This window comes from Montipora foliosa, chromosome 6 (assembly GCF_036669935.1).
Source record: "Montipora foliosa isolate CH-2021 chromosome 6, ASM3666993v2, whole genome shotgun sequence".
Lineage (NCBI taxonomy): Eukaryota > Metazoa > Cnidaria > Anthozoa > Scleractinia > Acroporidae > Montipora > Montipora foliosa.
The window spans coordinates 64,044,220-64,066,204 of record NC_090874.1 but is presented as its reverse complement, the minus strand read 5'-3'; the positions used below and the strand labels follow the sequence as shown (position 1 = coordinate 64,066,204).

Here is a 21,985-nt window from a genome sequence, read left to right as displayed (position 1 = left end):
GCTTTAGATTCTAGGATGAGGATGACTACGAGAACGAGATTTTCTCATAGAGGAACAGTAAGCGCGCGCAAACCAGCGTCATTTTGGCGGGAAAAACATGATACCGTCGTCATTTTATTACGAGGTTTTAGAAATATGTCGTCTTGTCAAAACAAGTCACCAACACGGTAGCAGTTTTGGCATTTTTTGATCAACAAAAAGGCTCAGTTACCAGCAACCTAACTGCTAACAAAGAGTAAGATTAATCGTACGGGTTATAAATTTTCCAAGTAGTTTCGCTAAAAACGGGCAGTCAAAACTCGTACTCGTTCTTGTCCTCGTCCTAGAATCTAAAGGTCTCTAATACCTCAAATTTTGGTGCATCCACGTCGTTGATGTGCACAGTACGTCCAGCACGCTTTTTTCTCTCTTTTAACCAATGATATTATTGTCGTAGTTTCTCTAACTCTCTATCATTTCAAATGATGATCACTTGCAACAGTATTGTTGCGACGCACGTTTCACGAAGCTCTTCACAGTTAATCGGGCCTCTATAACATTGGGCCTCAGTTATCCATGAGATGTTGAAACACTGGGAAGTTCGAACAAATTCACCTAATTCATCAACTTTGTTTAATAATGTTTTTATTCCGTTTTGCACAAACTAATGCACTCTTGACAGAACTTTTACGCATAACTTCTCCCTCTCAATATTTGTCTCACATGAAAATTGAAATCAAAACCATAATATTTTAAAAACTATTCCTTTCATTGGTAAAAATACAGGCAATCTCTTTTTTGTAAGATCTATTTTTTTTGTACAAGTAACTCGAGGACATTATTTCCTGTTACAACTTAGCGACAAAATACATCTTCGTCATTCTCTGGTTTCTCCATGGTAACGATCTCATTCCGAAACGAATGTAAAGAGTAAACATATATAAATGTTGGCACACATTCAAAAATGCATATGGTCAGCAACATTGAAATTAAATGTGCGAACAAATTTATTTGTATTTCACCCGCCTATTTTCATTGTTGGACGTACTTATCATTATTGTGTCAACATGCGTAACATGCAATGTTGAAGCTTCAGGTACACAATAAAATCAAACATTAGGGGCGTTTATACGAGAGAAAATAAGCCGCGGCTTACTCTGCCCGCCGCTTACATAAGACGCGAACACCCCATATAAATGGTACAAAATCTATGTTCACGGCTTTCTCAAGCCGCGGCTTATCCTGGCCTGGGAGTTTATACTCGCATAAATAGTTCCTTTCGCGTATTATATACGCCGTGGCCAGAGTAAGGCGCGGCTTATTTTCTCTCGTATAAACGGCTCTATTGTCTCAGTTCTCACAAAAAATGTTTTGCGCACGTCAAGTTACCAGAATGCTACAAGTTATAACGTGATTGTTAAAGCGACAATCTTATATTGATAAGTTAGAACAAGCCGTCGATGTTTACAATCTTGTAGTGAGTCGTGCATGTTGTCAAGTTTCGGAAAGCTGGTTGGTTAACTCTTTAGGGGTGCAGGGATGGCGCAGTGGTGAGAGCACTCGCCTCCGACCAATTTGGCCCAGGTTCGATTCCTCGACTCGGCGTCATATGTGGGTTGAGTTTGTTGGTTCTCTACTCTGCACCGAGAGGTTTTCTCCGGTGACTCCGGTTTCCCCTCTCCTCAAAAACCAATTACATTTGACTTGTTGTGTTAATTGTTAATTTCACTTTACAGTGTCCCTAATTTAGTGCTCCAGCGCTAATTCTACTAGACACTTAAATAAAGTTCCTTTCCTTTATTTTCCTTTTAGGAAAGCATAATTAACGAATTAAACTGAGAAAAGTTTTATTTGGCCAATGCGACCTACCGGCATATGGCTAACATCTCGTACGTATGGCTTTAATAGCTATGAAGGGATTGAGGTAGATTTACAAATGATTATAATAAAAGTGTTGCAAGGTCGATATAGACTCGAAGAAATCAAAAAATTAATTAGCTCATTACTTACAACTGCAAATGAATGCACAGAAAACTATAAAGAACTATATACCAAGCCTTCATCCTCTAAGAATTTTATTATAAAACGTGGACGATTAACTCGGTTAATTTAGTTTTAAGATGAGCAAGTCAATTGAAAATGAGACAGGGTGGCTCGATAGTGGACCTTATAGCAGAATTTATATTATCGTTTTGATGAAAATGACCAATTAATGGCTGAAATAATATTAATTATTGAATATTGAAATAATGATTGCAAGCAAATTACCTGTTGTCGAGTTAACCACCACAAGAAACAAGTCATCTTTTGTTACAGACTTTCGAATAGTCATGTGTTGGCCGCAGAGTCAATATAGTAAAACGGTACGTGGTTTACACACAATAGCAGCTATGTAAAGTTGTGTAGATAGATCATGCAGTCATTGTTAATTGAGTGGTATTACTTTAAAGCATGATCTTAGCGTATCTATCAACCGAAACGCCTCAATCAGTGAAAGTTAATGGGTGAACGTTCTAGACGCAACTAATAAATTGACACTTGGGTGATTTTACAAGAGTTTCCAAACTAGTTAGTGTCGCCAAATCCGGGAGGTTTAACTACAACCTTTTGAGGTAAACGATCATGACATGCAGATTAATTTGAAACGTTACATGAGAAAAGTTGCATGTTATAATGGGCATTCAAAGCTAATGTTCACTTCTATTTTTGTTACCTTCCTACCATGCATTATATATGGAAAAAATATATATTATTTTACTGAACTCGACGTAAACAAAACAAAACAAGGAAACTAAATCTGAAAGGATCACAGGCCGAATTCTTATGCAATGTAACTTTTGGGACACTAAGTGGCGAATTAAGGATAATTTAATTAAAAAGAAAAGCCGCTGTACAAAATGCAGCCCTGGATTCTCTTTTGAAACCAGTAAACTCATAGGTACGGATAAAATCAGGTAGCGCATTCCTCAACTTAGCTGATACGTAAGAAAAAATTAAAGAACTAAGACCATAACTGGTTGTTCTAACTTTATTGAAGGACAGAATGTATTTTCCGCGAAGATCATGTCTAAGTAGAGGACGGGAAAGAAAACGTATTTTTCATATAAGTAGCAAAACCCTTTTTTAAACAAAAACCAAAACAAACAACATACTTTTTAAAAGTAATATGAGGAAATTCTGAATGCGCTTATTACATAGAGACATATAGTTTGACTTTAGTAGTAAGAGGACAGGTAATCTGCAAATATAAATCTCGTTATTATCTTATTTACATTACACCGTTTCTTTGACGCGAAGATTACAGCGAAATGAAACCACGACTTTGTCGCAAATTTTCTATGATTCAAATTTGTTCAGAAATCCAGAATCTACGTTAACAGCACACACCAAGCCTAATCTCAAGTATCTGGCTACAATTATTTTCCTCTGGCCGCGCTTCAGCCATTCGATGAGGGCCAGTCTCGTGCTTCTCAAGTTGTCTCGCTCATGCCCAAAAAGAATTCTGGGTAATTCTGCCATTCCATGACTAGAGAAGACTCCCGATTCTTATTTTATAGTTTTTTTCATAATTGTCGGGAGAACCAGTCCTACCAGAAAAATATACGACATCCATTAAAGCTCACGGAAAGGCCAGAGAGACACTCTCGTGAACCGCCATGTTTACAACAGAGCAGTTTAGGCGTCCCAGTCTGCATGAAACCATCTCTCAGCTCCATCTCGGGAAGATGAGACACGCACGGTTCTTACGTTACGTTCATGCCTGTGTAATCAACTAAAATGTCAATTCCTGGCAAAAACCAGCATGTTAATTTTTTTGGTAGGCTAGGCCATCAAAGAGCCAGAACATTTACGCATGCGCTGACAGAATGTTTGAACAAGAGAGAAAAACGCAGTACCTCCAGACATGGCGCTGGAGCGTCCACGAAGATCATAGAAAATGTATTTTTCGTATACAAGAGCAGGAAAATCATTAAAAGACAGACTTTTATACAGTAATATGCGGAAAGTTTGAATGCGCATATAGGCATATTGATGTAGACTTTGACTTTAGTGGTAAGAGGGCAGGTAATCTGCGAATATAAATCTTATTATTATACCGTTTCCTTGACAAGAAATCACGAAAGGCCAGTTTTTTGCCACGAGGATAACAGCGCAAAGAGCACACTACTTTTTTGCGAATTTTTTATGATGAAAGCTTGTTCAGAAATCAAAAGTCTAAGTTAACAGCACATACCAGGGATACTCCTTCGTATATGGCAAGAAATTTTCTTCTCGTATTTTCCTCCGGCCGCGCTTCAGCCACTTGATGAGGACCAGTTTCGTGCTTCTCAAGTTGCCTCGTTCATGCCCAAAAAGAATTCTGGGTAATTCTGCCATTCCATGACAAGGGAAGTGTGACGATAACCGAGGGAACTCCCTTTGGGAAAATAATAGGAAAAAGAAAAGAAAGAAAAATACCAAATCCCTTTCCTGGATCCCTCAACACACTACCATGAACTACCTAATTGACACCAGTTTTAACGTACAAACAATAGAGGAGAAAAAAACTTGAAGGAAAAACTAATCATAAGCTAATCCTAAATTTAATTAATTCATGAGTAAATACAATCCTTGAACGTGTATTATTCCCTTAGGCTTAAACGATAACTATCTTAAATTACATTTAATATGGTTTACCATACTTTAAGTTTCCAGACCAGTTCCTCTACACTATGTTAACTTTTCCTTGTGGCAAAGCCACGCTTCAGTCGGCTTCTTGTTCTTTGAATGTTATTTCTCGTCCATACTCCTTCAGCTCAATCTTTTGCCGCTCTTATCCTTTTACAGTCCTTCCTCCTCCTACTCTCGTTCTGTCATTTCAGTTTATACGTGCCGTCGTTAACAACGGAATTTCGTCTTTGAAGTCTTGTCGCTGCCCCTGCTAATGGCTCTTAGCAGTGATACATGAAAAATATCTTGTTCACCTTCAACCTTTCACCACCTACTTTGCTCTTAATGTTCCTTCTTCAACTCTTCTTCTTTCCAACTGGCCGCCAACGCCTACGTCTTTTATACGTATATAGTTTCACTTATTCATTCAAATTACAACATACATTTTTACGTGACTACATAACAACACTAAAGGAATTCATTAACACTAAGAGGGGTAATACTATACTACAGGGAATACAGTAAATACTATTGAACTAAAGTAGCAGTAAGACAAAAACTAAATGGTAAAGCGTGAGAGGGTAAAAGAAACGAAAAAGAAATTTCATGACAGGAAGACCCCCGATTCTGGTGTCGGGCCACCCAGTCCTACCAGCAAAATACAGCATCCATTGAAACTTGCCCCCTGGATTGTATCGGTAGGCCTTGGAATTCGTCCACAAAAAAGCATAGACAACTTCACTCGTGAACCGCCATGCTTACAAAAAAGCATTTTAGGCGTCCCAGTCTCACCTCTGTACACGTACGGTTCTTACGTTACGTTTATGCCTATAGAATCAATTGAGATGTCAAAAAGTTCCTTGTAAAAACCAGCATCTTTATTAATTTTTGGAATGGTACGTATTGGAAAGCCAGAACATTAACGCATGCGCTGACGGAATGTTTGAACAAAAGAGAAAAAAGCAGTATTTCCAGACATGACGCTGGAGCGTCGTACCAAACGAGTCATCCCGGGATTTCGGCCCGTGCGATCCCTTTTGGACGCAGTTCGCCCGTTTCGCTGTTTTCTGCTACCGACCTCGCCTTCCGGTACGGCATTGAAGGAGAGATATGTCGGCCCCTAAATCATATGAGACAAATTCTACGCCTACTCAGAGCTCCAGACCGCCCTTGTCAATTTAACGTAAGAATTCTATGGCTTAAATATTCAAGGGAAAAGTAATTTTCAAGTGAAGCTATGATCTTCGCAGTTATGAGCGCAACTTCAACGGGGTTTGAACCCGTGACCTCGCGATTCCGGTGCGACGCTCTAACCAACTGAGCTATGAAGCCAATGACGTTGGGAGCTGGTCATTTGTAGGTTCTAATGGTCCCGTGAGGAATGAATCAATGATGATTCATTTCATATATACCATTTCATCATTGATTCATTCCTCACGGGACCATTAGAACCTACAAATGACCAGCTCTCAACGTCATTGGCTTCATAGGGCGTCACGGGCTCAAACCCCGTTGAAGTCCTGAATTTTTCAGACTTCTCTACGCAGTTGCAAAAATTGCGCTCATAACTGCGAAGATCATAGCTTCACTTGATTTCATATCCGCAGTTCATATATGATTCATTTCATATATACCATTTCATCATTGATTCATTCCTCACGGGACCATTTCATCATTAAAAGTAATTTTATCTGTCATATGGTAAGCACTGGTGTCGCAGATTACAAAGGGTACGCACGCGCCCTGCTAAAGGTAACAGACCTACATGCATAAACTCTATTTCATCTCGAATTTCAGAATAAGTACAAGCAGGGCTAATATCTTCGAGACATTACATTTACGGCTAAAATACACAGCATCTACAGATACATAACTAAATGCATAAAATTGAGAGTCAACTCGTCAGGGATAATCAACGAACATGGCACAAAGGACGGTAACGCTGCTTTCAGTAACGAAAACGATTTTTAAAAAAAGGATAACCCAATCAATGAACAAGCGCTTTATCATAGTGTCGGTCTCTCTTTCTTACTTAACTTTACAACAGCATGACAATTGCAGATAACAAAGTACACTCATTCCATTATTGGAAAAAACACTACTGTAACAATCCTAATTTACCCACTTATCTATATAGTATCCTTAGTGAGAGCAGAAGTTCATTACCCGTCAGTTTACGGTATTGTCTAATTTTGACTCCATTAACACGAATAATCAAAGTGAAATAGTTTATTTAGGAGTATAAGCAAGGACCAGCGTAAGGAGTGTACAGCCAGTCATCTGATGAATACACGTGCTAGAGTAATAATAGTAAACTACACATTGAGATAATTGTCAAAGTACAACTGTATGAATAATGTACCACGCTAGATACGAAAAACCACCAAAAAACCACTTCTCATTTGTGTCCGAAAAAGGTGGTAACGTCTTCCCCATCTGATCCAGTAGCACTGGGATATGGAACCTCGGGGAAGAAGTACTTTTAGACCGCCCTTCCATAAAAAAAAAAAAAAACGATAACGAAACGTCACCAAAAGGACTGACTGATGTAGAATGGCAAAAATCGCCTGCGAAAAACTAAAATGGCCACCGATATCACATGACCAGACCCGATCCTCTCCAACGTGCCATCCGTATCAATTGGCCAATTCCGAGTTCATGTCTGCCTCCTCTTCAGATCGCGTCCAAGTGCGAAGATTTTTCTTATAAGAATTAGTTTTCATTCATATGTAAAGTAGAACTAATTACCGTCACAAAAACCTCGCACTTAGACTCGCTTTGAAGAGGAGGCAGATATGACCTCGGAAATGGCCTATTTCTGACTAATTCGCTCTCAGGGCACTCAACCGTCAGAAATTACATTTTTTAGAATTGGTACTGCCAGTGTTTTTTTTTTAAGGAAAAATCGTCGCGATATCGTATTCTTTGCAAGATCCATGATTCTACATGAGCATTCCCTCGGGCGACTCCTGCTTTGTGGTCACAAGGCCTAATCTGATTGACTATAATTTGGTGGGACCCGTATTCTAAATTTCGATAATACCGTAAAAACATCATCATACTTCATCAACGGGATGATACGTTGCCTGATGGGCCAAGGCCAAAGTAAAAGTGATGATAGAACTTAAAGAAGACACTTGAGCATGCGCACTTGCAAAGAAGCCTGAAAATATCCGGTCACGGGTTCGAATCCCTTACAAGCCTGGGTTTTTTCAAGTTTCTTTACAACTGCTCAATTAAATTGTTTCATCAACTGCGCTGAGCACCTCCACTTACATAACCGCTGAGTTCAAGTATATATGAAATCGATTATGATCACATTAGGGCTACAGCATTACAGATATCGACTGGGTTTAATTTAAGACTACATTACTGTTCAAAGAACTTTAAAACAAAGATGGTAGTGACAGTTGCCAAAACCATGTTTACAGAAATGGTACGGCAAGCTCCGTTACATGGTTTCTCAGCACCATCAGCCGTAACACAGCAAACCGCTGCACAATCCGTAATTAAAACGTTGTCTTTTAAAATTTCCTCGCCGTTTTCGCACTTTCTCTTGGTTTCCTCGCACGCTGCAGTCTCGGTGCAACCTCTGAGCTCCCCTGTTTTACCATTTGCAGCTGTAAAGTGCATTTTCTGACACATCTTATCATAGCCATTGCAGTTGTCTATTTTCTGCCTCCTGTCGCATTCTGCTGCACTTCCCGCGTCCTCGCATTCATAGCACAAGAATGATTGAGCTGCAAACGTGTACAAAAAATATATTTATGATTTTGTTTGTTTCTGTTTTCTTTTTATTATTTTAAGCATTAAACATGTTGCGAGACAAGTAGAACGAAAAATTCGGAGCGGCAGTCAAGGTTTCATCTTCTGCAGCTTGCCTCATTTTTGCGCGTTTCAATGCATGTGTGCTTCCGGCACCGTAGATTTGGGACTTCGTGATTATTCCGTATTGTTCGCCTTGTACAATGTGGATAAAGTATTGTACTACGGTTTCAGCGTAAAACTACTGGAAAATGGATTGTTCACATTTGCGTACTCGCGTTGTCGACAAAACATCCACATCGTTGTTATGTTGAGTACCACAAAAATATTCAGGATTGGCCAAAAGAACAGTAGAACGAACAAATATACCAATGCATTTGACAGAGAAAACAAGAGGAAGTACGACACTATACAGCCAATGAAATGAAGTGTTCAACAAGAAGTACGACCCTACCCCACGTTTTACATACAACCTCCTCTTGGGACCTTAGCATGCCTTTTTTGGCCTGGCCTTTCTCATGCCACGCTGGTAGAATTCAGCCGACTGGTTGGCTCAGTTGGTTAAGCATCATACTACCGTGCGGGAGGTCTCGGGATCAAAATTCCGGCCGGTGTCCTAGCGAATTTGAAGCCCCCTTGCTTTGAACCCCTGGGGTACTAAATCCGCTAGTGGATTAATACCCCCCTCCAATTTGAGTCAAATATTCCTAAATAAAATGTTCCAACGGTCACAATTCCACATCACAATCAGTTGACAAAGATTGAACTTTCATCTCAACCCACCATCAACGCAATAGCAGTCCTGCGATCGACCTCAGGCAGGAATATTGCAGGAAAACAGCTTTCGAAACGAACGCTTCCACATCACAGTGGCCACAGCTTCGACCGTTGATAACGAACTGAGCCTTAGGTGGCAGACCGTAGTTTTGTCAGCCCCAAATTTCTTCATTCCCCTGGGTCCAGACATGACTTCATTGACTCCAGCTTTCAAGGAACTGAACAAGCAAATAAACTTTGTTCTCGTAGGATATTGTGCTTCGAATATTTTGTGGCTGGACTTACTGAAGCAAGTGAAATTTAATTATTAGCATCTGAGAGAAAACAGTCGAGTCGGTAGACTCAGGTGAATAAAAAAGGTTGCGGTTGACAAAATGCGGGAGCAAATTTTATTTGCATAAGTAATGTTAATTCCTTGAGGGCTTGATAAATACAGTTACGATCGCGATGAGCCTGCTACGTTCAAGTCCTATTAACTAGTAAAAGCGGCATGAATGCGCAAAAGTTTGTTCACTACACCTTTCATTCTCACATCTTTCAACGCTTTCCGGCTTCCGGAATGTGTTTTTGAAGTTTGTCAACAGGAAGGAGGCGTGACTGTGACGTGATTGGACGACACGACTGAGTTAATGTCATGTCTGGAACCAGGGGAATAAACTAAGAAATTTGCGGTTGACAAAACTACGATCTGCTACCCCGGTAAGGCTCAGTACGTTATCAACGGTCGAAGCCGTGGCCACTGTGGTGTGGAAGCGTACCTTTCGAAAGCTGTTTTCCTGCAATATTACCGCCTTAGGTCTCTCGCAGGACTGCTAGTATTGCGTTGATAGTGGGTTGAGATGAAAGTTCAATCTTTGTCAATTGATTGTGGAATTGTGACCGTGGGAAAATTTTATCTAGGAATATTTGACTCAAATTGGTGGCACCTGAGACTAGGTAGTTTCCAGCCTTGGGATTTTATTATACCGTTGACATCACGAAATTGAGAAATGGCTCAAATCGCGTCGGATCTGGAAAATAACCACACAGGATGGAGGTTACCCACGTTGGCAATAACATCATATAGTCTTTTTAATTGAAAATTTTTTATAGGAATTCCCATACAAATCCTTATATTTTTGTCGGTCATGCTCACACTGAGCTTGGGGCGCCTGTGTGAGCACTAACTGAGCATTTTAGTAACTTTTAGGGCTGAGACCAAACATTTGAGTGGGGAAGCATGAGCATCAAAATGGACCGTTTTAGTCCCAAAGTAAAAGCAAGATGTACAAAAGCCTAGCACTGATTTTACGTTGTTAACAGGGAGCTTAAGCGAAGACGACGGCTACGGCAACGAAAAGTTCAGTCCAAAATATAACTTAGCGCTATCGCAAATATTTCACGATTATTCCGTCTTGTTCACCTTCTACAAAACAGGCGAACTATCCTGTATTTTAATGGGTACGAACGGTTTTAAAGTCAAAACAGAAAATGAATGTTTCATTGTTATGCTCACGTTGTCGTCCAAACGTAAAATTGGTGATTTTTGTGGAGTGCGGCAGAGAAATGCACGGAAATTCGTGTTGCACGTGCAGTACGAGTATTTTTCCTTTTTTAACCAATAATATTGTTGCTTCGTGGCTTTGCTGTAGCCGTAGCAATAGCCGTAGCCTCATTCCTTAAACTCCCTGTTGTTTTGTGGAGTACGGCAAAGAGATGCACAGAAATTCGTGCTGCACGTGCAGCACGATTATTTTTCCCTTTTTATCCAATGATATTGCTTTGCGGCGTTGTCATTGCGGCAGCTGCCGTCTTTGCTTAAACTGCCTAATGAAGCGACTGAACTAAAGGCCGGGACACACTAGGCGATAAGTCGCAGCGACATGTCTGTGCGACAAATTGCTCCATGTGTACTACTTGCAAAACAAGTCGCTGCGACACGACGCCTGTTCGGTGCACACGCAGTGATCTCGTATGAGGGGGAATGTGAACTAGTTTTCTAAACCAATATATATGGCTGACCATATGACGCTCTCTCACTGGTTCATTTATATTGTTGCCGGAAGTGTACACACGATGCGACAACGCTGCTTTCGCTAATTTTGTCGCTGCGATAAGTCGCACAAATTCAAACTGGTTTGAATTCGTGCGACTGATCGCAGCGACAAAATTCTGCCGCAGCGACAATGATTTTCATGAAATTAACCGTGTCACACGAGGCGATTTGTTGCGGCGACTTGTCCCCGCGACGTGTCGCAGCGACTTATCGCCAAGTGTGTCCCGGCCTTTAATCGAAAAAGCAGTTTATTTTGGCCAACCGATCGAATGCGACCATTGCCTTAATTTCTCTTCCGTGTGGCTTGAAAGGCTAACGTGAAATACGTTAATGACAAAAAAATCATTAGTTCATTACTTACTGTAACCGCTGCAAATGACTCCACAGAAAACTATAAAGAACACGATGAGCCAAGCCTTCATCTTCTGAGGATTAAAAAAGTTCGATGATTAACTCGATGAATTCAGTTGTAAGGCTAAGCAATTCAGCTGAAATAGCCGCTGCAGAATGAAAAGGAGTGGCTTGATAATGGACTTTATAACAGAAATATTTATCATCGTTTTGATGAAAATCAATATAGTTAAACGGTACTTGGTTTACAGACAATCGCAGCTATGTAACTATTGTGAAAGATGGAACGGGTGTCTGAATCTCGAATCAGGGAGTCATTTTTCCTACATTCACAAATCCCGTAACTCTTTGGGGGGAATTCACGAATCACGCGCGCAGTTGGATAGAAAGTTGATCACGTCTGTTTAAATTGTACAACTATTCACCGAAGTGGAGGTGGCTAGTGGTGGATATTTACAGAGCCGGGAATAGTTGTTTTATATACTAAAACAGTGAGATAACATAGCTCAAAAAGGTGATTTTAACACATTAATTCCTGTAACGATTACAATATTTTCGGGGAAAAATCCCGCGCGAGTTGCTTGGAGGTGATAGTTAGCAACAATTCACTGAAGTGGTAAATATCCTCCATTAGCCACCGACAGTGAGGTAAATAGTTGTTTTAGCATATACTAAAACGGTGAGATAATATAGCATAAAAAGGTGATTTTAATTCATTTATTTCTGCGATGATTACAACATTTACGGGAGCAAATTCCGCGCGAATTGCTTTGAGGTGAATAGTTAACAATTATGCTATGAGCCCGCGTTGGATACGAGATGGTGAATAGCCAACTCGGCGCTACGCGCCTCGTATCAAACAAGCATGTGACAAGGGCGAATGGAATAATTGTTTTATTAAATTCTCAACCTGCTTTTTTGCTAAATTTTATTTAAGTTGAAGAAACGACCGGAAAGTGACTAAAACGTTTATTCTGAGCGACATTTGCCTCATTCATTTCCATATAAAGTCAAACGCATTATCCTAGGTTGAGAATTCAATAAAAATGGATATCCGGAGTTTCAGGCCTAACTAGTTAGCTCTAATAAATTTAGGGTTAGGATTTAGGGTTAGGGTTCGGGTATAGCTTCACCCCAATTTCAAGGATGAAAAAATGGCGAGCCTCGACTTGCGCGAGAATTCTTCATCGATTTGGGGGGGAGGGGGGAACTTATTTTTCATTTTGTTTTGTCCAAGATTGTAGTGCGGATTGTTTTTGACTGAGAAGTTCAACATGTCTCTCAGTATGTTCTCAGTTGCATCGTCATGTCTCAGTTAGTCTCAGTCTCGTGTCTCAGTCTACAAATCACAGAGGCCAAGTACAGAATATGGCAATGATAGATTACGTTACTGTGATAACAATTTTCGAACCATCTTGACAGGCAAATTACACGGCAGAAAGCTCGATTTACGCACTAGGATCAGTTGTCACGAATCACAGCTGTATTCTTCGGGTCAATTCACAGATCACGCGAAACCCCTTCCAGACCCTGTTCTCTGTGGATTATGCAGTAGTTGTTGGTTGAGTGATATTGCTTTTAAAGTGTGTTCTAGGCGAATCCATAAATCAAAACGAGTCAAGTAATAAAATTTTATGTGTGACTGAACTTTCTAGACGCAAAATGATATTAAAAATGCCGGAAAATATTGCCAGTGTAAAGTTCTCTTTTTCAAGAAAGAACTTTCGAATTTGCAGTACTTTGATTTACCGTTAATTTAAGAATAAATTTGAATCTGGATTTCTATTAAAATTGTCTCCACTATTTATTTACACATAGGTACAAGAGGGTTTTTGACTTTATGGTCTTCTTCATCGGAGCTTTCGGAGAAGCTGATATTTTGAAAGGTAATGGAATCTTTCTGTCTGGTCGCCATCTGCATCTTTGAGAGGCCCCTAATTATAAATGGGACCAATATCCAAGAACAAATATCAGTTATAACTGTAACCTAACTTACTTCTCACAGTTATGAAGTTCAGTTGGTTTCTGAGCCACTTAAAAGATGTTTAAATTTGCACATTATGACAAGACCACGGAATATTAATGTTGGCGCGCGGCTAGTACTCCTTTTCAAGATTTACAATGGTCAAATGCCAGCTGACGCCAAATGATACCTCAGACATCCGACTCGTACATCCCGGCACTCACATATAGCAACAGCTTTTTTTGTTTTGTTTTGTGTTAGCTGATCACACGCCATCAATCTTCGGCTCCGAAGGGTAGGCGTTTTCGGTGAATAATAAACAATATCGCTTCACAACTCTGACCTTAGAGAACTCTCAAACAACTTTTTGAACAATATCTTAAGAACGAGAACATTACAAATGCACTTCCTCTACTATAATTATTTTTCAGTTCTCAATCTCCCCAAATTTAAACCCCTCTCGGTAATTCAAAATCATCAGATAGAATAATAAATTGAAATACAGCGAGGTGTTACTGCATGCCTCGGTTTCAAAGTGAGTCCTGGTGCACAACCATTCAAATAGTACTAAGTCGTCTATTCTTATGTCAATCAACGCAGTCATTTCCCTTTCAATAGTTGAGCACCAAGGCTCAGTTCGAAACCGAGACAAACAGCAACTTGGAAATGGCCCATTCGCGTTCTAAAACTGAAGTTATTTAATTTTCTCATAAAATTTGAACTATTTCACAAACAGATATACTCACTTTTTGTTACTCCACTCGGCCGATGCTTGCGAAGAAATGAAGTAAAAGTCATATGGGGACAGTATCTGACTTGTTTACAACTGTCTCCATAAACCAAAAAAATATTCAAGAGCTGGGAACATAACGTGACATTTCTATTCCATTCATCATTTCATTATTTCTGTCGTTTTCCCTATTTTCATTATTTCTCATTACATTCCACATTCATCAATTAAGCGACTGCCGTATTGCAGCACTAGCTCATTCTTGCTATCGTCAGCAAAACAATAGGGACCTCAGTTTAGATTCTAGGACGAGGACGAGAACGAGTACGAGATCTGACTGCCTGTTTTTAGCAATTATACTTAGAAAAGTTATAACCCGGACGATTAACCTTACCCTTTGTTAGCAGCAAAGGTTGCTTAGTTATTCTTCTTGCTGCTAACTGAGCCTTTTCCTGATCGACGGAAATGCCAAAACTACTACCGTGTCGGTGACAGGTTTTGACACGACGACATTTTTGCAAAACTCGTACTAAAATGACGACGGTACCTCGTTTTTCCCGCCAAAATAGAGAGATTAAGCATCGTGTTTACATGAAACGGCAAACGCGAAAAGGGAGGGGGGGGGGGGGTTGCTGCTTGTCATAAAAGCATGAAAATGATGTTATTCCAACTCGTCCCTCTCTTTTGAAAAGTTCTTGGGCAGTTACTTGATACCTGCTGCTAACGCGCAAGAAATGAGCGCATATCAAACGAGTTCTTCCATTTTTGGTAAAACGCAAATTTTAGTCCGATGTTTGCCGTTTTCGGTAAACGTGCTTAATCTCAGCTAGTGACGCTGATTTGCGCGCGCTCAAAGTTGTTCTGTGAGAAAATCTCGTACTCGTAGTCGTTCTCGACCTAGAATCTAAAGCTCTCTAATAACGTGAAATGAGCATATTTGATGAGGTGTTAGGGAGAACGTCAGCTCTTGAGAATAAGTGTTCATTTTCTCCCCTAAATTGAGCGTCGTTCATACCAGTTTAGTTCTTGAGGGTTTGCCACAACTTAGTAACGTTGAAATGCTTGGAATAGTCGCGAAGTTATTGCAATAAAGCGAATTCACAATTAACGACGACGTTCTCGTTGCCGTTGCTGTCGTCGTTGCTAGAGCTCCTCAATCTTAGAGTAAGCTGTGACGTCGATATCCGCCCTTCCCATCTATAGGTCCACGTATTCTGAGCATCTGCTACCAGTGATATCGAAGAAGTTGTATGAGGTTGATTCTTGGGTGAAGGCTGATTTGCTGTGGCTATATTAGCTAATATGCTGGTCAGCCCTCCCCTCCCCTCAAACAGACAAATGCGAAAAAAAAAAACAAAGCAAAATAATATCGGGACAATGGGCCCTTTGCAGCTGGCGATCGCATGGTACAAAACCGCCATTCTGGAGAGCACATTACGCATTGCGACATCTAAAACAAAGCAACTTAATTAAGAAATTTTCTTCGTTTTGTATGTCCCAGTGCGCAATTAAGTTCCTCTCAGTATGACGGTTTTTGCACTATGTGATCGCCAGCTTCAAAGGGGCCATTTTGGTGCGGGCGGCACCGTATCACTCCCGGTAATTGCGTTTCATATTGGAAATCAATGCAGACGAATTTTTTGTGACCTTAGAATAATTCCCAGGATAACCACTACAAGTGTGAGCTTAGCTGAATAATTGAAATTATGTATTTCAAGGAAATAACACTTCCAGCTATGTATATTTTCACACCCCATTCAATTAACGAGGTGGTATTCATTTAATTCAACTTCGAAAATTGTCAAATCCATACAAATTTAGTTGCACAAGATAATACTGACGTGCTAACCTTTTCTTTGGTTTCGATATATTCTGGATTAGTCACTTGAATGAGATAGAGCGACTTTCATATGACCTTCAAAAATAAAACGTGCAAACAGAACGTAAACAAATGTAAAACATTTAATTGGCTTATCTGTATCAGTAAAAACAAACGAGCGCGAATTTTCATTGGTTTTGCGAACGCGGATGTAAACAACGTCATGTCTCCACGGAACTTCGGCATTTTGCTTTGACGTCATTTGAAATGCAGTAACGTGATTGGGCAATCAAACTATTTACTGCCCATATTAGGAGTTTCCTTGGCGGGAATAAGGAGAAGCTTTGTTTTAATCTTGCCAAACATTGGTCCGTGAACAAACTGCGGACTCTTTTTCAAGGTCATTCGAAAGTTGCTCTATCCGCAGTAAGTTAGCTTCAGTCCAACAAGTCGCCTCAGCTGTTCCAAAAACTCTATAGACAAATCAAATGTCCGACTCGTTTAAAAAATACTCGACATACTACTATAACTTCCGTAACTATCTACACTGGCTCGATCGCTGCATCCACGGTAACCTGGGTAAGGAAGATGAGATGACATTCTAGGTCTTTGAACTAACAGTTTGACTTCGGAGGGACAATTGCGAAGAATGGAGAGGACGTCCTGCAAATATAAAGAAAACAAAAAGGGGAAAATAGTTACTGTAAAATTGATCTGTGTAAGGCCATTCGTTACGCAGAAGTTGAAGCATGATCAGGTGCTCGATTAGTGTATCAAATTTAGACTTACCCTGTAGGACATTCGATCGACATTTTCGTTGTTTACTTGAAGAATAATGTCATTAACTTGGAGCTGTCCTGACAAAATCGCTGAGCCACCTGGTACCAGCTTCTTTATGTAGATTGGTCCTAAATTCACATTGTAGATAAGAGAGAAACTACAATTAAGGTTAAAGGAAACTCAAACTAAGTTAATATGCAAGCATTTCACTAAGCTTTGTTGTTCCACTTATTCTTGTTTTCCGCCCGATTCCTGTGTATTGAGTTGATAATGCCTACTGACGAATTTCTTCGAAAGAAAAAAAGACTCCAGATGATGAAGCCTAGCTCACTAAGAACCCAAGAACGTGTATCAAACACGACTTTCCTAGACTAATCCTTGAAGAGAACACATGCAGCCTTGTCCTAGTTGTTTTAGAAAATCTCCATACCTGCGCTGTCTCCTCCGGTCAAGCTCATACCCAGTCCACTCTGGCCTTTCGTAAGATAGACTTCAAACGGCAAATCTTCCATAGTGTAATCTGAAAAACACGTTCAGTTACGTAGTTAAACCATTTTTCACTTTAAATAATTCTTTTAGTCTGAAAAATGAGCATGGTAACAGCATAGAGAAAACACGTTTTAATTCTATCATAACATCAACCAACTCTTCCGCCATATCGATTTTGGGTTCACGTCTTGTTGTTTCCAGGCTCCACGGCAATGATGCTGGGGTACATATTCCGAGACTTTTGTTGTGATTTTTTTTAGGTTTTTTTTTTCAATCCGACCGTCCGACCGACCCAATATCAGGAAACGCATTTATTCAATGCAAGAGTTTATCTAATTTACTCTTGTTCAATGTAAAATTCAACTGAAAATGGATATGGCTATTTGGTAATTATTTGTTTTGTTATTATTTCAGATAGAATAGAAATAACAATTTTATTTACTACAACGGTACCTATAGTACCCCCTTACCCTGTTTTCAGAGTTATTAATCATTAGTCAAGAGTTAATTAGGGGGAAAAAGGTGCCCAAAACAGAGGGGGGTGGGTGGGGTGGGAGTCGGTGTCAAGGCTTCCAGCAAATGTCGGATGATCCATTCGAGAGCAAATCGAGGCAAACGTCATTTTTTTATCTAATGGAGAGTCTCTTCGCACCCTATATAAAGAACAAAACATAGAGCTTCTTCCTTCTGGTGGGTTTAGCTATCCTCACCATTATATGTGTCTGCAGGGTGATCATGATATTGATTGTAATGCACAGCTCCGTATCTCAGCCCCTGGGGTGTTGGAGGTCCACTGCTATTGCTTATGCTGTTGGTCATATGATCCTCAGCTGAGCATTTTTCAACCACCAGCTGAGCTATTATCGGCGAATTTCGTAGAGCATCGACAGCCTAAAAGAGAAAAAAAAAGCATTTCAGACATTATGGGTAAGGAACAACTACGTTTCCGCATGCAACCGTGAGCTGCAAGCTGCCAAGATTCAGCTTATAATAAAAATGGCGGCTAGATTTGGCTGGAAAATAATGACAAGCGAACAAGGCTGGGTAGGATTGTTCAGTTAATTCTTCATTTCATTTTCACCCCGTTTCTTTGTCGTGTTCATTCATTGTTGAGCTCAATTGCGAATAGTAAGATTAACCCGTACTTTATTTGCATATGAATAGCAAATTAATTTGTAAGTTCATCGTTCCCGGCGGGGGTATTTTGCGGAACGTCGAACATTCTAAAATCGGTATTTGACGGTATAACTAAATAACTTTACATTTACGCAACAGTAACCAAAAGATAACCATTTCAGAAATCGGCGCTTTGACGTAATTAATGCAGACATGAAAGCTAACCATTCGGCGTTTGGCGTTCTGTAAAATACCCCTGCCCAATCATTCCTGAAAAGTTCCTGCTATATGAAGAAAGCAGTAGTCAGAAAATGGCGAATTTTCTGCAGCTCCTCCAATTTATATTCCTTAATTGATTCATGTATGCGTTGTTTCAAAGGGAAAATAACATTGAACGGAGGATTTAGATAGCTTTAGAAATATGATCCTTTCACTTTTGTTTTCTGGTAGTGACCGGTCAGTGTAAAGCGCAGACTGCAGACTGCAGACCCGGGGTAAAATGCAGACTGAGGCTATAATTTAACTGTTGAAAAGCCCAAACCTTTTAGAAATGCTAACACTTAAGCCTAAATATTGTTTTAGGCCTAATTAGGCCTAAGGTTAGCATTTCTAAGGGGCTTGGGCTTTTTCAACAGTTATGTTATAACCTCAGTCTGCATTTTACCCCTGGTCTGCAGTCTGCAGTCGGTAGTCTGCGTTTTACACTGACCGGGTAGTGACATCACTTCGAGGACGAAGCATATCTCAAATGACGTTATTCATCCGCAAATAAGTGAACGGATATTCTAGAATAACTGCTGCTTGCAGTAGGTCAACGGCCTCAGCCTAGTTGCCATTTTCAGTTGTGTATGTATATGTTCTGTTCCCACTTAAAAAATTCAGCAGTAATAAATAATCCCTCAAGGAAGGAATTTGTTAACTGTCACATGTATTCATTACATGCCTCTTGTCTTGTAGCCCCTGTTAAATTCACACCATTCACAGCTACAATTCTGTCGCTTATTCCTATTCTTCCATCCATGGCTGCTGCTCCATCAGGGTTGATAGTCTTCACGAAAATTCCACCGAAGTCTGGACCACCCTACCGACATGTGAAGATAAGTAAAGCTGTAACAAAGCCAGTATAAATTTATGAAGGACAAAAATATATATTTGGTCAGAGAATAAAGGGTTTAAGCTCGACATTCCTCACATTGCAGGTGTGGGGTAAGGGAAAGAGAACTCTTCTTCCTGTCTTCCATTGTTGTATACATGTGTACATCATAATAATAATAATAATAATAATAATAATAATAATAATAATAATAATAATCATAATAATAATAAAAGTTCTTCAAAACCTGTATGTTTTTACGTAGATTTTTATATTTATTTTTTAACAGCTTTATTGGGTTTAACTTCCAAAAAAAAAAAAGGAACACACAACAGTTGCTCTTAATACGATAATACGAAGACCCAAAAGGGCGGGTGCGAACAGGACGCGAGGTCCCACGCGGTTTTGAAGTCGTGAAACCGTGTCGATGTGAAACCGCATTCGTGTAAACGCTGCCTTAGACTATACTCAACTGACATATCAGTTTTGTGATGAAGCTTTGATTTGTCACAGTGTTATTTAAAAGTAATTCCTTGGCTAACGCTCAGCTGCAGCGGGATTAGGGGCAAGTAATTGGTAAAATTACACAAGATCGACTGCAGCGCCGTGACACAGCCCCAACTAGGAAAGTATACAGCTGAGTTACTAACCACAACGCTGAATCCAAACGAATGGTTCATTTTTTGTAGCTCCACGAATATGCAATTAGGCTGTAAATAAAAAAAGAGATTTTATTATTAGCATTATCTTACATTTAAGTAATCGTTCAAAGCAGTAAACTTACATCAAGTCAGACAATAAATCCTCGATTTTTAGTTTGAGAAACTTGTCTCAGGAGACTAAAATCTATGCCTAAACAATAACGGCAAATCTAACAAGATACAGATATAGTATCAGTAGGTGATATTTATTAAGTTTTGTGAATACCGTCTGTTCACTTTTACTTACTGTAATAGGACAGAACGAGACTATTGGTTATTAAACCGCGCTACAATTATGGTGATAAAAAGCCTTGTGAGCCAGCTCCTGGTTAGATTTGATAGCTTAGTTGTGAAACAGCGTGCAGGGGAATCACAAGGTCATGGGGTTGGTCTAGTGCTGTTCAATTCCTCAGATTGAGCCCAAACTGTTTATGTTGCGTGTTTTCACTACATTGTGCATTCTAACATTAAGAAAATTAGAACTTATTCTGGATTACCGAACTTCTCAGAAGTTCATCGACGTCCTCCAGTGGAGGAACCTCAGGCTGCGGCTGTCGGTACCGCTCTATAACCAGGGTAGCAGTAGCTGCGGAACGTCGTAATAACTCAACCGCCTGCAACAATAACAAGATGTGACATGATAAGAACAAAGAGGTATAATTGAGAATTCTTAAAAAGGCATGGGCTTAGAGTTAATGAGGTTCTTTTTTTTTGCCTCCAGTGCTAATTTGTATGGAAATGAAGTATTTTTTCAGCCATTGAATGGCTGACTCAATAAACGTAGGTCGGGATCTGGAGCATGGTTTGGCTGGGAGAGGAAAGAAAAGAAACTTTATGCAAGTGTCTAGTCTTCTAGCGCTGAAGCACTAATTGGAACACTGTAAACTGAAACCAATAAATTAATGTGAATCAAATCAAATGTTGGCTTCTGAAGAGAGAGGAAAACCGTAGTACCCGGTTAAAAACCTCTAGGTGCAGAGTAGGGAACTGACCAACAAACTCAACCCACATATGATGCCGAGACTGGGAATCGAACCCGCGCCACATTGGTTGGAAGTGAGTGCTATCACCACCATGCCGGAGGTGAATTACATGATTGGTAGACTCTCACATCGACCATTTGGCTTTAACGAATTGATACGTAGAGGTCGAATTGCCACCGCTCGAGACGTCAAACTCATCTGATAAAACCAACTTTTCGTGTTTAACTCTCCAATGCACCGACACAGCGTCACACTTTCATTAGAAAGTAACGCCTTCGTTTACTGATCGACCAATCCAGAGTTAGCAGACTAGCTCTGGCCAATCTGATGGACTGACTGATACCGACCGACTGAACTACCAACTGAAACATGATGAACAGACAAACTGATTGACTAATAATCCCGGGGGGGGTACTCGATGTATCCCTGGTTGGGGAGGTGCGGCGCGGCCCCTCATACCCTGACCCTGTTTAAGACAAATATCGCTGATTTTCCTACCTATTTTAAGACAGAATTCCGACTTTTGATACCCTGTTTAAGACATTTAACCCAGTTTAAGACAAAAATTGATAAATCGATACCCTGATTAAGACAAAAAATGCTAAATTCGATACCCTGTTCAAGACAAAAATCTCGAAAACCATACCCTGGCTGGCCGCACGTCCCCATTAAGCCCTTATAAGGGAGTACCCCCCCCGGGCTAATAATGAACTAGCGTTTTGTATGTGTAATCGCATGGGTCCGAGGGCAATTA

At 40.1% G+C, this 21,985-nt stretch overlaps 1 protein-coding gene and 1 long non-coding RNA gene across 6 annotated transcripts in view; both read right to left on the bottom strand.

The window, feature by feature from the left end:
* Window positions 1-6,843: 6,843 nt before the first annotated feature.
* LOC138006158 (uncharacterized) lies at window positions 6,844-11,715 on the bottom strand. Its single transcript, XR_011123857.1, has 2 exons — window positions 11,568-11,715; window positions 6,844-8,369 (listed from the first exon to the last, which is right to left on the bottom strand). It is a non-coding gene; the product is annotated as an uncharacterized lncRNA (long non-coding RNA).
* A 4,271-nt stretch (window positions 11,716-15,986) lies between these two features.
* The window catches only part of LOC138008130 (tyrosine-protein phosphatase non-receptor type 13-like), a 44,743-nt gene continuing 38,744 nt past the window's right edge, over window positions 15,987-21,985 (bottom strand). For 4 of the 5 annotated variants that reach the window (XM_068855348.1, XM_068855349.1, XM_068855347.1 and 1 more), the window contains 7 exons: window positions 20,746-20,862; window positions 20,198-20,257; window positions 19,398-19,535; window positions 18,049-18,229; window positions 17,280-17,369; window positions 16,859-16,977; window positions 15,998-16,732 (listed from right to left, as the gene is read on the bottom strand). In XM_068855348.1, coding sequence (XP_068711449.1) covers window positions 16,571-16,732; window positions 16,859-16,977; window positions 17,280-17,369; window positions 18,049-18,229; window positions 19,398-19,535; window positions 20,198-20,257; window positions 20,746-20,862 — 867 coding nt within the window. In that variant the 3' untranslated portion in view covers window positions 15,998-16,570. Of the gene's footprint in view, window positions 16,733-16,858; window positions 16,978-17,279; window positions 17,370-18,048; window positions 18,230-19,397; window positions 19,536-20,197; window positions 20,258-20,745; window positions 20,863-21,985 lie in introns of all 5 variants that reach the window. The other variant, XM_068855350.1, reaches the window with a different exon arrangement.